Below are 14,665 nucleotides of genomic sequence, written 5' to 3'. Positions count from 1 at the left end.
TTCCTGCTTCAACACTATATCAAGGGTGATAACTGGATCCAAACCTTGCGTTTACTCTATGTGTGGGCAAATGACGACTATAACGGCAATTGCAGCGTTTCACATCGATTCTACACCAAACAAAATAAAAGGAAAAGGAGAGGAAAAATGCTAAGAATGATTTTGAAGAAGATAGCCCTCGACCCCAAAACCAAAGTAGGAGCCTGCGGCGGAGAATTTTTCTTTAATTTTTGCTCTGGACGGCTAAATGAAGAGTATCTGCACACACTTAAATCAACTAGGAAAATACAATACCTTTTAACCTTCCATCCATACATATATAATAGACTGTCTAGGCATATATTTCCGTAATCTCTCAACCCAGAAAAAACTAAAACAACAATATCTCTCAAACCACACACTTAATAATAATTATTATTATATATAGCTGCTTAATTATTTTAATTAAGCACCATTTGAAGAAGGCGAAAAGCACTCGGAGACGGTCTCTACTTCTCTTCTGTGGAAATTCCTGTGGCAGCCACAGGCGGCACAGGTGAGCGCAGCAGTTGTTCCCTCCTCCCCATTACTTGCCATGAACTCTCTGCACCCGTCAACAGCGTAGCCTCCTACCGCGGCGGCATGGTTCTTCTGGCACTCTCCATATCTCACGACGGTGAAAGATGAAGCTGCTGAAGCTTCTTCTGTCCTTCTCAAAACTACTAGCCGCTTCCTCATTTAAGTTTCTGATAAATTAGACACCTGTTTAAGATCTTGTTTATTAATTGCGTTTCTTGATTTCGCCGAACCCCCTTGACACTATGCTGAATTTACTGACTGATTTTTTGACTCAGAATCAAATATGGCAAATTAGAAGTTCGGGGCGGTGAGTTGGTGATTGAGAGAGGGAAAGAGAGGGGAAACAAGTACTTATGGTTTTGTGGTGGTATGACCAAGCCCTAACCCTAGATATATGTTTATAGCATATTAGCACGTAATATTCTCTCTCTCTTCTTGCTTTAGTAGTCTTAACTATTGGTAGGCACAGTAATCCAGCTGTTTTTGTTTAATTACAAATTGTTTTATCTCATACCAGATATCACTAGACGAAAAATTAGTCGGTAATTATATTGTTTTATTTTTCTATTGACAGGAAGTGGGGGCATGATCCATGACCAACTTTTTACTATATAACTATTAATGTTTTATCTCATTGTTTACTTGCTAGCTACTGGTAAACCCAAAATGTTCTTGGTGAACTGATGGTCCAACAACCTCACAACTCATTATGAAATCTGATCTGTGTAAATAAGGAAAAAGCCTAGATGCTAAATATGTTGAGAAAGCTTTTTCTATATCAATCGTAACTCCGATTGGTTTAATATAGAATGACCAGCTAAGCAGAAATATTAAGACCTCATAAAACATAATATGCATGTACTGTGTGGACCCTAAAGTGCTACTAAAGGGATGGTTTTGTGGGGTGCAATGATACGATGCCAAAGGAAATTGTCTAGCTTAGCTTCATCAACGACCAAAAAATAGTTTAATTTCATCACCCTAAAACTCGATGGAAAATGATATATTGCCAACCCTGTACGGAAATGCAAATGCTACAATTCTAATTCTCTTCTTGTTATCTTGCTTGCATGGCATAAGGTAATAATTCAATTTCATGGTTTATGCATAATTAATAAATAAAAATAAAAGTTTGATGGTTAAGTTTATAGAAACAGAGAAGGCAATAGTTGGTGCCATGCAATATATCAATAATGATTTTGCAAAAGGATAATGCTTGGGAGAATAAATATTTGAACTAAATTTTGAAAATCAAATGTAGTTGTTCATGATTGGATTATTACTTAAGTGTTGATTAAGCATGCTTATTTCCTATTAGTAACACATCACCTGGTTTGCAAATTTGATTTAAAATTTTGGTCTCACTAACATTATTAACATAATTATTTTCTATTGGTAACACATCATCTGATTTGCAAATTTAATTTAAAATTTTGATCTCCCTAGCATTATGTTTCCTAGAAATTATGTCACAGATTCATCCAATATCAAGCGCACATATAGACAAAGTACACAATTTTGCCTTTGATTAATTACAAAAACAGATGATGATTCCAACCATATTTAAACCGATATGATATAATTTTGTCTGTGTAATTATAAACTAACACGAGCAAACATTACATAACGTACAGACTTCATATGCTTTTTATACGTGATTTTATTTTATTTTGTGCCAATTGTACCCGACAATTTTACACCTAAACAAAATGAATTCATGTGCTCTATAGAGCTAATTTGCACATGAATGCACAAGTGTCAGACGGATTTTTTGGTTAAAAAGTTAGAAAAGAAACTCCCTAACATGAAAATGTGTTAGCGGACACGTGGTTAGGTAATATGCTGGTATCTGATATCAATGGAGGACTACGCCAACTGTTTGCCATTTTTGGTCATTACGTGGCTTATAGTTTGATCCACATGCATGCATGCAGCTTTGCGTTTTTGCCAAAATTCAACTAAATATTAAGTCTGCCGAACATCTCAATCTCCCATGTCCTTGACGACATAAGGAGGCCAAGGATGACAATGTCCGTGAGGGGAAATTTAACCGTTGAAACCTTCATATATTAGTTTATATATGTGCTGCTATAAGTGATGTGGTACGTACATATGTATGTTGTGACTGAATTCACAATGCTAGCTGTAGTGGAAAAAATTGTGTTAAGAAAAAAATTGGATGGCATGCGTTCAAGGCGTTTGGATGGTTTTGGATTTTCTGTTGTGTTTGATTTTGAGTGACCTAATTCTCAAAACTCGAGAGCATCATTATTGCAAAAGGTTGTTGTGCTGTTAGAAGTGAAATCATTCAACATAATTTTTTAATGTAGAGTTGCATTCTTCAACACTGAAACTGATTACATCTTAAGACTAGCCAAGCCTAGCCAACCAGTTCGTAATACCTTGACAAACTGACATTTTACATTCTTAAAAAATGTCGTACTCAGTGCACAAGGCTCCCGCTTTACGCAGGGTATGGCGCCAATAATGACATCAAAACGGTTAAGGATGAGTACTCAATAAAATGTATCTTATGTGTAAATTGTCATTTGGGCTATTGGTTATATGAGTATGCGATAATACGAAGGGAATTGTTATTAGTTTTTCAAAAATCTCATTCTACAGTTATTTCTTTCTAATTATATAAAGTTTGGAGTGCAAAATGAGATTTTTGGAGTGCCAATAATAATTCTTTAATACAAATACATATTTTAACTTTTAAGAAAATATTACACAAAGTACTCCATCGCCCCTAACCGTCGTCGCAAAAATTTTGCAACTGAGATCAGTTTGATTATTCATGATCAAATTGGAAGAGAATATATATATAATGTCTTGTAATACTCTGAAGCCGGCGACCCAATGGTCTGGAAGAGACGGAAGATAGGTACGCTCAATGTCGTTAATCATGGATTAGTTCGACACAATCAAACCCAATGCTTAATTTGAAAATGAGAAATCACTCATTTCAATTACACAAGGCAAATATACGTTTTTTTTTTCATTAATCAAGTCTCCACTTATAGGCATTCTAATACAATATTTAATAGACCCTTTTTTTCTATGGAACTCTTACCAACCTCTCCAAAGAAGACTTAACAAACACCTAATACTTCCCATACAATTGGTTATCATTTAATGGACTGCATCATTCTCCTGTTCTCCGATAAAACTCATCCTCGAGTTCCAATTGACTTTTTTTTCTTCTTCTTTTTTTCCTTGATCTTTTGGATGTCCAACCAAGATGTTCCACAGTACCCAATTTAGCACCAAAAAAATTTCAAATCACTTCTTTTCTTCTTGAAAATAATCACCTGGAATAATGATTCCAAATTCATATTCATGACTTGTTAAGGAGTAAAGATAATTCAAATCATGTTGAAAAGTTCTTTTATCAAAGAGCTCCTCTCATATCTCAAACAACAAAATTGTCCCAAAAAGGATAATGAATGCTACGGATATTAAGAACTTGTACTCTGTTATATAATTGTTCATGGAATTCTTCAACCACATCTTCATCGCCTTCGTAATAATCATAAATCGGGGCAAAATCCCATTCGGCAAAGTTATCAACTTCGTCGACGCATTCTATATGTTCCCCTTTCGTGCCAAACTCCATTTTGGAACGTTTTTCAACCTCTATACATGCAACACAATAAATCTCACATGAACTACAATAAAAACTAGAGGAAGATTAAGATTTAGAAAATTGTCACTTGAAAAATTAGAGGCAACCGTTTCTAGAACCCAGCCAACCTCATTTATTGACAGCAACAACATGCTTTAGTAAATTGAGGATATCGTTTTGTAGAAATAACGGATTGAGGAACCGCTTGAAAGTTTGGAAACTATATTGGAAGGGATTTCAAATGATATGTGGCATAAAGGTCAAGAAGTGCTTAATAAAATCAGAACCTGACCCGCAAGAGAACTGATTCGGTTTTTGCGACATCACTGATGCTCTCTGGTGTTTTACCGGTATCTGCACGCACAAAATTCCGTTTGATGCACGGTTTGTTGCGTTGAAAATTAGACTCTTGGAGCTTTCCGATGATATATAGCTCTCCAAATGAAAGTCACGGGAACTGAGTTGGTTTTGATGACGAACACACACATATGATGTGTGCAACACCTCCACCAGGATTTCAGATAAAAATCCTAAAACCCGCCTAGATAATACTTGACGCAGGGTGGACCGATGAATTTTGAGGACGAAGGATAGGTGACCTGGGATTCTTTGAACCAAGTTCAACAGATTCACTTGACATTGTTAATCGTGGATTCGCTTGACAGGACCAAGTCAAACGCTTGATTTGAGAAGGAGAAATCACTCACTTCACTTGCACAAAGCAAATATATGTTTTTTTCATTAATCAGTTCTAGGCATTCTAATACACTATTTAAAAGGCTTACAATATTTAATAGACCTCTAATTTCTATGGGACTCTTACAACCTCCAAAGAAGATTTAACAAACTCCTAAGTGACAACATTTCAATTTTTTTTTTTTTTTTGAAAAAACGAATTATTTACACTATAGGGAGGGGATGGGTTTGATGAAATTGGAGTTCCATTATAAATTCAATTGGCAATATAGGGAGTAGCCCAAGACCATAAATCACATAGCAAACCTTGTTCCTCACCGATATGGGACAACTCTCAACAGGGTTTAGCCTCACAATGGACTAGAAATAGTGCGGTTCAAATTCGCCCTTGGTGAAAATCAAATCTAAAACCTCTCACTTACAAGTGAAGAGGAATATCACTAGATTGTAGTACTAAGTTATAACATTTCAAATTTCAAATTTAATTAAGCCTTATACTTCCCATACAATTGGCTGTCATTTAATGGACTTTGTTTTCTGCATCATACTTTCTTTGGTTCTTGACTTGATCTTGCTAGGTACAAGAAATCATGAGGTATAAGGAAGGGAAATCTAGAGACATAGAGAGATGGTTATAACAAGGATAAATATTTTGTAGATTGATGGGGTCTTTTTAAAAATATATATGATTGTGCTTTGAGAAGATAATGGAAGAAGAAGCCTTTTGCCTCTCACCAACCCAACCCAATATTTTTATGCCCACAGTAAAAGCCCTAGTTTGATAGTGTCTTTTGGGTCCTTAGGGTAAAAGCATCTTAGGCTCCTAATCACGTATTTCCTTTTTATCACACTGTATCGTACTCACGTAAATGGTGACGACAACTCACTAATCAAGTTGATCAATAATGCAAACTAAAATGGAAATTTTTAAACGAAAGTTGATTTTGATTGATGCAACTTGATCTAAGTATTTTCCCCCAGCAACTAAGTTATGATTCACAGCTGCTGGACCACAGAATACGTAGATCCAGAGTTTTGATCTATAACAACCAATGTGATTTATTTGAATCCTTTACAATTTTATTTTTGGGGCATTTTGATTTAGATCCAGTCAACTAACCATATTTTAGAAAGAAAAAAATCAAAATTAATTGTTTTAATATATATAATGTCTATTGAATTTAATTTTTAGGGTTGAATGTATTTTTAGTGACAAATTTGCCATTTTAATTAGATAAATAAGGAAATATATTTTAAAAATTCTGATTAAACGCATTATTTGATCAAATTATACACTTTGAATTTTAAAAGCTTGCATTGCCGTCATAAGAAACAATTTGTTAGCCATAAAACCTATTGTCGAGGTAGAATAAAATGTTTCGTTAAAAAACAGAAAGAAAAAAAAAACAAAACTCAAATACCATCATATTAAACATGGACACTCCAGAGGATATGATGCGAAATTGAAACTTTGGTGCATTTGATGCGAAATTGTCCAAGAGCGGTGTCGATCTGGTTGTCTTGTCCATTGGGGCTATGGAGTCGGACGGACACACCAGAGAATATGATTGATTGTGTGGCTAAACTTGCAAGTGAGTTGTCAAGAGAGAGTTTCAACTAGTTCCTTGTTCTTATTTGGGTTATGTGGAAGGAAAGGAACTCATTTTGTAGAAAGGAAAGGCGCTTGAACTGATGGAACTAAATTGTAGGGCAATTGGTTGGTTGAAGGAATTCCAACATTGGCATGGGAAAAATGAAAAACACAGCTGCAAAGTTTCTCAAAAATGGACGAAGCTGGATGCAAGGTGGTCTAAATGTAATTTTGATGCGGCATGGGACGAACAGAGGGGTGTTGGTGGTGTTGGGGTGGTGATTCGGAACAATAGGGGTGATTTTGTGGCAGCCATGACAACTGGGCATGCTGCTATTTCCTCCCCTCTGCTGGCCGAGATTATGGCAGCTAGGGTTGCGGCTTTTTTGGTCAAAGAGAAGCAACTACAGGCCACGGTGTTTGAAGGTGATGCGCTGCTTGTTATGGCAGGCCTACAACATGATGGTTAGGAGGATTATTCGCCGTTTGGAAATATTTTAAATGGTACTCAATCGATGATTCATCCATTGCCCCAGTGGAAGATTGGTTTTAGTAGATGGAGACGAATAAAGTGGTGCACATATTAGCACAGATGAGGATCCAGATCCTTTTTGTGAGGATCCGTGAATCATGTCCGTTCATCGTACATCGTGCAGTCAGAAATCATTTTAAATATTTTTATTCAAAATTAAACACAAACAATACATGACAAAAATTGACCGCACGATTTACGATGAACAGACACGATTCATGGATCCCCAGGATTCTCACCAAAAGGATCCGGAGAGGATCATGTTGGGTAATTATGGACCTTCTCTTTGAGGATAGTATTTCTTAATTTGTTTGGTGCGGAACACTTTTTTTTCCCTTAGACCATGTTGAAATCTCCGGCAAGATTTTTATCGAAGCCAATTTTATGCACCATATCCTCATTGATTGTACGTATTCTCTTCTTGAATGAATATCATACATTTTCTCAAAAAACATATGAACACTTAGGGCATAGTCAATTTAAACCTTATCAATAGGTAAGCAAATCCTATCTACATCACCTTCATAATAGGTATCAAAACCTATATATTCACATTACCTTTACATTTGATATCAAGGTCAGTGAGATTACCTACATTTGGTATCAAACACATATATCCACATTACTAAGTCTCAAATATAATTATTTTTAAGCTAAAAGTTAATTTGTGTGAAACAACATTAAATTAGAAAAATAATGGTTGACAAAAAAAAATTGTAGAGAGTAAAATAGGCATGAAAAGAAATGAGAAATGAGAATTCTAGCTATTAATTAACTTCCATCATATCACTTTGGTAAGTTTTTTAACATGAAAAGTTAGTCAAATATTATATTATTTTGTTGTTGCTTAGTTCATGTCTTACATCGTACTCTAGTGAGCTAATCACCTGGTACAGTGATACTCTGTTAAAAAAAATTAGTATGGTAATATTCAATATGCAGTGTGGATGCAATGTGCTGATGGCCTTAATAATTCGAGTAAGATTTTGGTGGTTTAATCGATTCAAGAAAGATTTGGGTGGTTTGATTATCTGAGACAGTGTCGTTGAAAGATATATTTGGTCAGAAAAAATGATAATTAGGAACAGAACTCAATGGCTAGGGGGCATGTCAAAATCGAAAACATGGCCACTGAAAAGACATTGAATTATGGATCCTGTAACTTTCTTGTCAATTGTCATGATGGATTAAGTGGGGATTAAGTTGATGATTCCGGGTGAATATTTTGTTCTTTTGTTCGTGGAAGAGAAAAATCGGTCTAACTGTTATTTACCAAAATAATCTCCCAATTTTCTTGCAGTTGTAAATTATGAACTCCCGCATATATCGGAAATTGTTATAAAAATAATACTTTCATTCAATTTCTTTGGATGAGCTCATTCTCTCAATTAAAAATAACGTCCGTATCTTCACACTAGAACTTTCATAATTAGAATAATTCAATGTTTTAATCTTCATTTGGAGATCATCCTTACAGAGACTCATTCAAATTAGAGATCGTTAAGTCATTCAAATGCATCAAGTAAATCAACGGTGTAAGTACTAAATAATAATCTAATGATAAACCGTCCATTATTTGATACATTTGGATGACTAAATGATCTATTTTTCGAATAATTTTTTATAGGAATGATCTTCAAATGAAAATTAAGAAACTAGACGGATTATACAATTTTTACGGTGAAAATATGTTATTTGCAAGTGGGAGAAACACAAGTATTATTTTGTTATTAATCCATGTATACGAATATTATCATTCATTCACTAATATTTAACATTTATTCTGTGGTCCCTGATTTGAAATTTGGGCACTCAATTGTTAGTAAACGCTCGAATAAAATACGTAACTATGTAGAAGAATGTTGCATAAAGTAATTTTTGTAATTGTGTAGATAGGAAAATGAGAAATTTTATTTAAACTCATATAACCTCTTTCTACACCCAACTTATTCTCTACACCCATATTAATTTCAATTAAACTATCACTATCTCTTTTAACCCAATTATCTACCTAAACTACCCTCACGAACCCAATTCAATATATAAATTTATCTTTACACCCATTTAGAAAATAAACCCAAAATCAGTTGGAGACAACTCTGCTTTTGAAATTATTTTCATATCTGATTCTTTAGTGTGTGAACCTGGTATTCCAATATTTCTCATGAAGAAAGTGTCCATGCAGGTGCTCATGCAGGATGGTAATCCTCTTCTCTTTTTTCTCGCTAGAGTCGAAAATATAGTCTCAATGATATACATTGTTCTGTATAGGATGAATGATAATCATTATCATCAATGTCCCAATGTTCTTCTCTTTTAGTGCCACGCAACCATATTTGCTTAATGCATCAATCATCCGCTATCTGTCGAGTTCATGTTCATCATTTTAAATTGAAAATCATTGACAATTATTATTCTTGAATATATATCAAAGCAGAACTCAATGACTTTATCAAAGCTGTGTTTTCTGGATTTCAAGTTGTTAAAAGTAAGAACAATTTTGCTAATTATCACTATGTTCCGGATTTGGATTTCACTTTTGGAGATGAACCCTTTCGCATTGGTTGATGGATGACACTGCTGCTTTCAAGAACTTCAAAAAGTACATGTCTTCACTTCAATTGTTTTTTACCTTGTCTATTTTGTTATGTATATGCCAAGCTATTTACTAGTGTTTTAGCTTCATTATTTTTATGTTTCAGTTGGTGGCAGTATTGAATTCCCAATGCCTTTTGGAAGAGTTATGAGTCCTATAGAGAAATTTCATCACTGGCTAACAAAGACCTTTGCAAGCAATATACTTTTAAACTCTAAAAAAATAAAATCAAACGAAAATAACTTGCATAACTCGATTTAATTATATCTTAGTTGGAAGATTCGAAACTTCAAATCATCATTGGTCAGAATGAACGTAAGATAAAGATTGAATGACGGTGGAGTTTGATTGTTGAATATGGGTTTATTGATAACTTTTAGTTTTATTATTAATTTCATCTTATACTTAATGGTAATTATGCAATAGGATAAAACGTACAATTAACATTTAAAATTTAAGTTGGGTGTAGAGTGAGGTTATATGGGTTCAAATAAAATTTTCCAAGAAAATTTGAGAAGAAACGCTGAAAAATTAGTGGTTATTAAGGACTTTAGGAGAAAACTACATAAAAACAAAAAGGAAGTTTATTCTTAGTACGTTGGGAGTAGGGAGTATTGAGGAAAGACCTGTTTTCTAGGGAAAAATAATTACTCCATATTTTGCCTTTCGATGTGTGCTATATATAGACAATCTATTCCATTTTTGTGAATTCTCAAACTAAAGACCCATGAGCCTACAATCGATCACCCACACGTTGGATGGTTTTCTATCTTACATAGATGCATGTGAGTCCCGCTAACAAGGCCTACATCAATTCATTGTCACAAATAAACATTTAGGTTTCACCACTACTTTGTATCAATTGATGTGATCACAGATTTAGTTGGTGTAGTAGTTAGGTGTTTGATTAAGTTTCTGTTGTGCATATTGACCAGGGTTTTGTTCATAATCTTTCTTGAGTTTGTTTGGTTGTCACAAAATAAAATTTAGGCCAATTTAGGTTACCCATTTATCAAGCAATCCTGGTCGAATAAGCAAACCTGAATCCAAAATAATAAGCAAAACTTAAAACTTACTACCTCTAAAGGCTATTTAGAAAGAAAAACACAATCTCCTAATTTAATTACGCGCATAGGTTGTTTTGGACGGTACCTAGGTGTTTGTGAAGGCTCACAAACATCTGCAGTCACAAATAAACAATTAGGTCTCATCTCACTTTGGTACTGTCCAGAAGAATATTGGATTACATATATACATTTGCCATTCTATATCGAAAGCTTCAATGCCAAAGCACATTTTCTCTTGTAAGAAAAACTATATGTTAGTCATCAATTATGTCTTAGTGAAAACGATGTCTTTGAGAGCCTTGAATTTCCATTCCTTCGAGTCAGCATTTTCGAAGTACGTACATAAGAAAAAACTACATGTGCAATATATATTCTTGAGCATGCATGTGAAATTGTGAATGTCTCATTTGAGTACCAAAACCCTATGACACTCTCATGTGGTAGCATTAAAAGAGACAACAAAAATAGCTTCCTCCCATCTGACTCTTGGTAGTGCCTCATGGCTGTGACTGTCTTTAACTTCTTAATTCGTCAGTCTTTGAATTTTCTTTCTTTGTATTTATATCTTTTTCCAGATTTCATCAATCACTCTTCTAAAAATCTCAGCGGTATTGGTTGCATTTTTCTCTTGGTGCCAAAAGTTTCAATGAAGATTGTCGGACACAAACTGCACACATAAGTACTACTGATGTGATGCATAGTATTTCAATTTCATGGCAAATAGTCCAAGTCAATACAACCTCAATGGGACTTCACCTCATTAGCCGGTGATCATTTTCCACGTAGTACTTCACATGCACATAACAAGGAACTGCGTTTGGACGACTTTTCATGCAAACCATTAAACTGCTGAGATTTTTGGTTGCAGACACACATATTGTTTAGGGTTTCGCTAGAATTAGTCACGTACGCGCATGGATGTATCTAGCCATTGACTTTAAGTGCCGGTTAAGATCTCTCGCGTGCGTACGTAACATACACTAACACCTTCCTAAAGCTAGCACAATCAAGTGTATACATATGAATACATATACTCAGAACACATACACAAACACATGCAACAGTTAATACAGCAAAAAGGGGGTTTTGGAAAATCATGTCTGAGAGGAGCACATGTTTCTTTCATGGAACAGGAAGTTGACAAGGGTGGCAAAACTTGCAAAGCAATCAGTTAGCTAGAAATGGAGGGCCCATTATGTTATATACATACACAAGGAAATAGTATTATGATCAAATTAAAACTGCTAGCTAAGAGCTAGCTATAGCAAGAGACCATTGCCACATGCAAAACCCTTAAAATATTTTAGCCGTGGGGTAACCCTGCGGGGCCTAATGTCATAATTTAATGTGATTTGAACATCAAACTAAAAATTGGGAATATATACTTGCTAGCTTAACTAGTACATCTCTATGATTCTGTCTTGAAAATTTTGGTCTCTTTCTCCAAATATTTCTAGGCATGGTTGGACTATCTTACCATCCGGCCACATTCACAAAAATGATGACGCCTTACATATACTTACATTGAAATTTATGAGAGTCCCTACTTTGTGAGTTTAGCCGGACAAATAAATATCCGTCAGAATAACAAAATTCTCCACCTAAATCCTACACATCCATCACTTCGTCACATTATGCTATTGCACCAAATTAATGATCATGTCTAATCAGGGGGCGTTATCAACTTTGACTTTCATATAAGTCTTTAGTAAGCTATAATGTTAGTTAAATCAGCTCATTCCACTAGCATATCTGATAATCAAATTAAGAAGCTAGAGAGGGGGTAAGTAGTTAGTAACTCACTATCCAACTTGGACAGCATGGCTCGTTGTAATACCCGGCCCGTATTTAAAAAAAAAATGGTTTTATATATGGATGTATGTTGGTTAATTATTTTTACGTAATGATTTTATTTGATTTATTTTTATGCAAGAGCCTATTCTCGGTATGTAAAATAGTTTCAATGTAAAATCCTTTTTTCCTACAAATTATTTCAAAAACTAGCTATTTCATGTTCATATGTAATTAGGGATATTTTTAGTTTGAATTGGAGAAGGGGATTATGATGAGTTTGGCTAGATTTTTCTCACAAAGGCTAAGTGGCGTTTTGGCAACCATTAGAGAATAAAGGGGAGGGGTTAGTCACTACTCTAAATAGGTTGAGGTGGAGCGTTTGTAGCATTAGGAGTTAATGATTTGGTGATTACTCACCACTCTAAATGTGAAGGTGGAAGTCTACTTAAGGGTGAGTTGGCAAGTTTGTATTAATTAGGAATCTAAGAGCTAAATGTTTGGTGATGATTCATCCTCCAAAGTTTGAAGAGGTGGGATTCATATTCCTTAGAGATGAACGTGGCCTTGGATGCTTGTATCCACCTTGCATAATATTGATTAACTTCCCACTGAGAAGTTCTCGTGTGAGTTCCCAGAAACAAAACAGTGAAGGCATGGTCGGGGCCCAAAGCAAACAATATCGTGCTATGGCGGAGTCGAGCTCGGGATGTAGTGGGGGCCTGGGCCAGGACGTAACATATTTCACTCTAATGATTATTTTCTCTAACATGGATGTCTATTCGTTTCTAAAAAAAACAGGTTGCCCGACCAAGATGGACGAGACGATGAACAAATATATATGGAGTGGTCAACGAGCAACATTTTATATGATGGATTATAGATTATTATTTTGTTAATATTATGATTATATTACTCTTGTTACTAATCAATTTGATTTATGTTGAAGTTGCAGGCTTGTTAGATAAAGTGTGAGTATTGATATCTATGTGAACATGACATATACATATGCATTGCAAAGCAAGAAAAAGATTTGTGTTGTGTCAAGTGCTCACTTGTGTAAAGTGTTTAAGTTGTGAGAATATTCAAAGGCTAAAGTTTGCATTGAATATAAAATAATGAACCGTGTATATGTCAGGCTTAGGGTGCAGGGCTTGAGTATACAATTGGTTGATTATAAAATAATGAAATCTTGTATATGTCAGGCATAGGGTGCAGGGCTTGAGTATACATTTGGGCGTCGGGGGAAGTGCCAGTTTAATAAAGTGGAAACTGAGAGTTTAATTATAAAAATTGGGTTAAGGGATGAACGGGAGTTAACTCATATTCTAACGTACTCGAAGCCAAATGGTATAAGTATGGTATGAGACGTGCAGGCTTGGGTGCCTTTGGTATGTGTTGACGGGATTAGAAGGGAGTGAGTACATTCATACATCTCATTGCATACATTTTATGTATTTTCAAGAGCTACTCATTTCAATTATTATTTTAGTTGGTATTTTTGTTATGAATTAATTTTGTATACTAATATTTGTTACAATTTAATTATTATTTTGTTATTAGTTTTTGTTGGGAATTAATTTGTGCATTATTGTTATTCCGTTACATATTCAATAAATTTTAATTATTTCATTTTATTTTCCACCATATCTTGGTTGTAGAATTTATTTCTATAGCTAAGATATGGCACACACCCTAACTTGTGGATAGTCTTTATTCGCGGGTTGGGGCGTGACAAAATGGTTTCAGGGCTTAGGGATTAGATACCCTAGGATAGTACATGTGGTGGTTACCCCGATTTGTTGGATAGACTTGAAATTATAATTCTATTGAATTTCAGATGTTACGTTCTTATATAATATTTAGATTTGATTATCTTGATTGTTGGTAATTTCTTGGTGAACTAGAATGCGTGTGTAGACTTGTACTATAAATTATAAGAATTCCATGTCACTGGAAGAGCTACAAATCGTAGAGAGTAAAGTTATATATGTGTGGGTGTGTCTGCAAATTTATGTATGTATAATGATCCATATCTTTTGGAAATTGAGTTTTGTTTTAGGAAAACGTTGGATGTCACATCTTGGCCCGGACCCCCACATTTCGGTTTCAATTCCACCGTAGCACGATATTGTCCGCTTTAGGCCCCGACCACGTCCTCACGGTTTTGTTTCTGGGAACTCACACGAGAACTTGGCAGTGGGTC

At 34.9% G+C, this 14,665-nt stretch overlaps 1 protein-coding gene across 1 annotated transcript; it reads right to left on the bottom strand.

Moving 5' to 3' along the window:
• Window positions 1-268: 268 nt before the first annotated feature.
• Window positions 269-977, bottom strand: LOC126611705 (mini zinc finger protein 2-like). The gene has a single exon (XM_050280086.1). The coding sequence runs from the start codon at window positions 715-717 to the stop codon at window positions 445-447; it is 273 nt and encodes a 90-aa protein (XP_050136043.1). The 5' UTR covers window positions 718-977; the 3' UTR covers window positions 269-444.
• Window positions 978-14,665: the final 13,688 nt, after the last annotated feature.

The sequence above is a fragment of the Malus sylvestris genome, chromosome 17 (genome assembly GCF_916048215.2).
Source record: "Malus sylvestris chromosome 17, drMalSylv7.2, whole genome shotgun sequence".
NCBI lineage: Eukaryota > Viridiplantae > Streptophyta > Magnoliopsida > Rosales > Rosaceae > Malus > Malus sylvestris.
The sequence above is the reverse complement of the archived record's forward strand: the minus strand, read 5'-3'. Positions and strand labels throughout refer to the sequence as shown.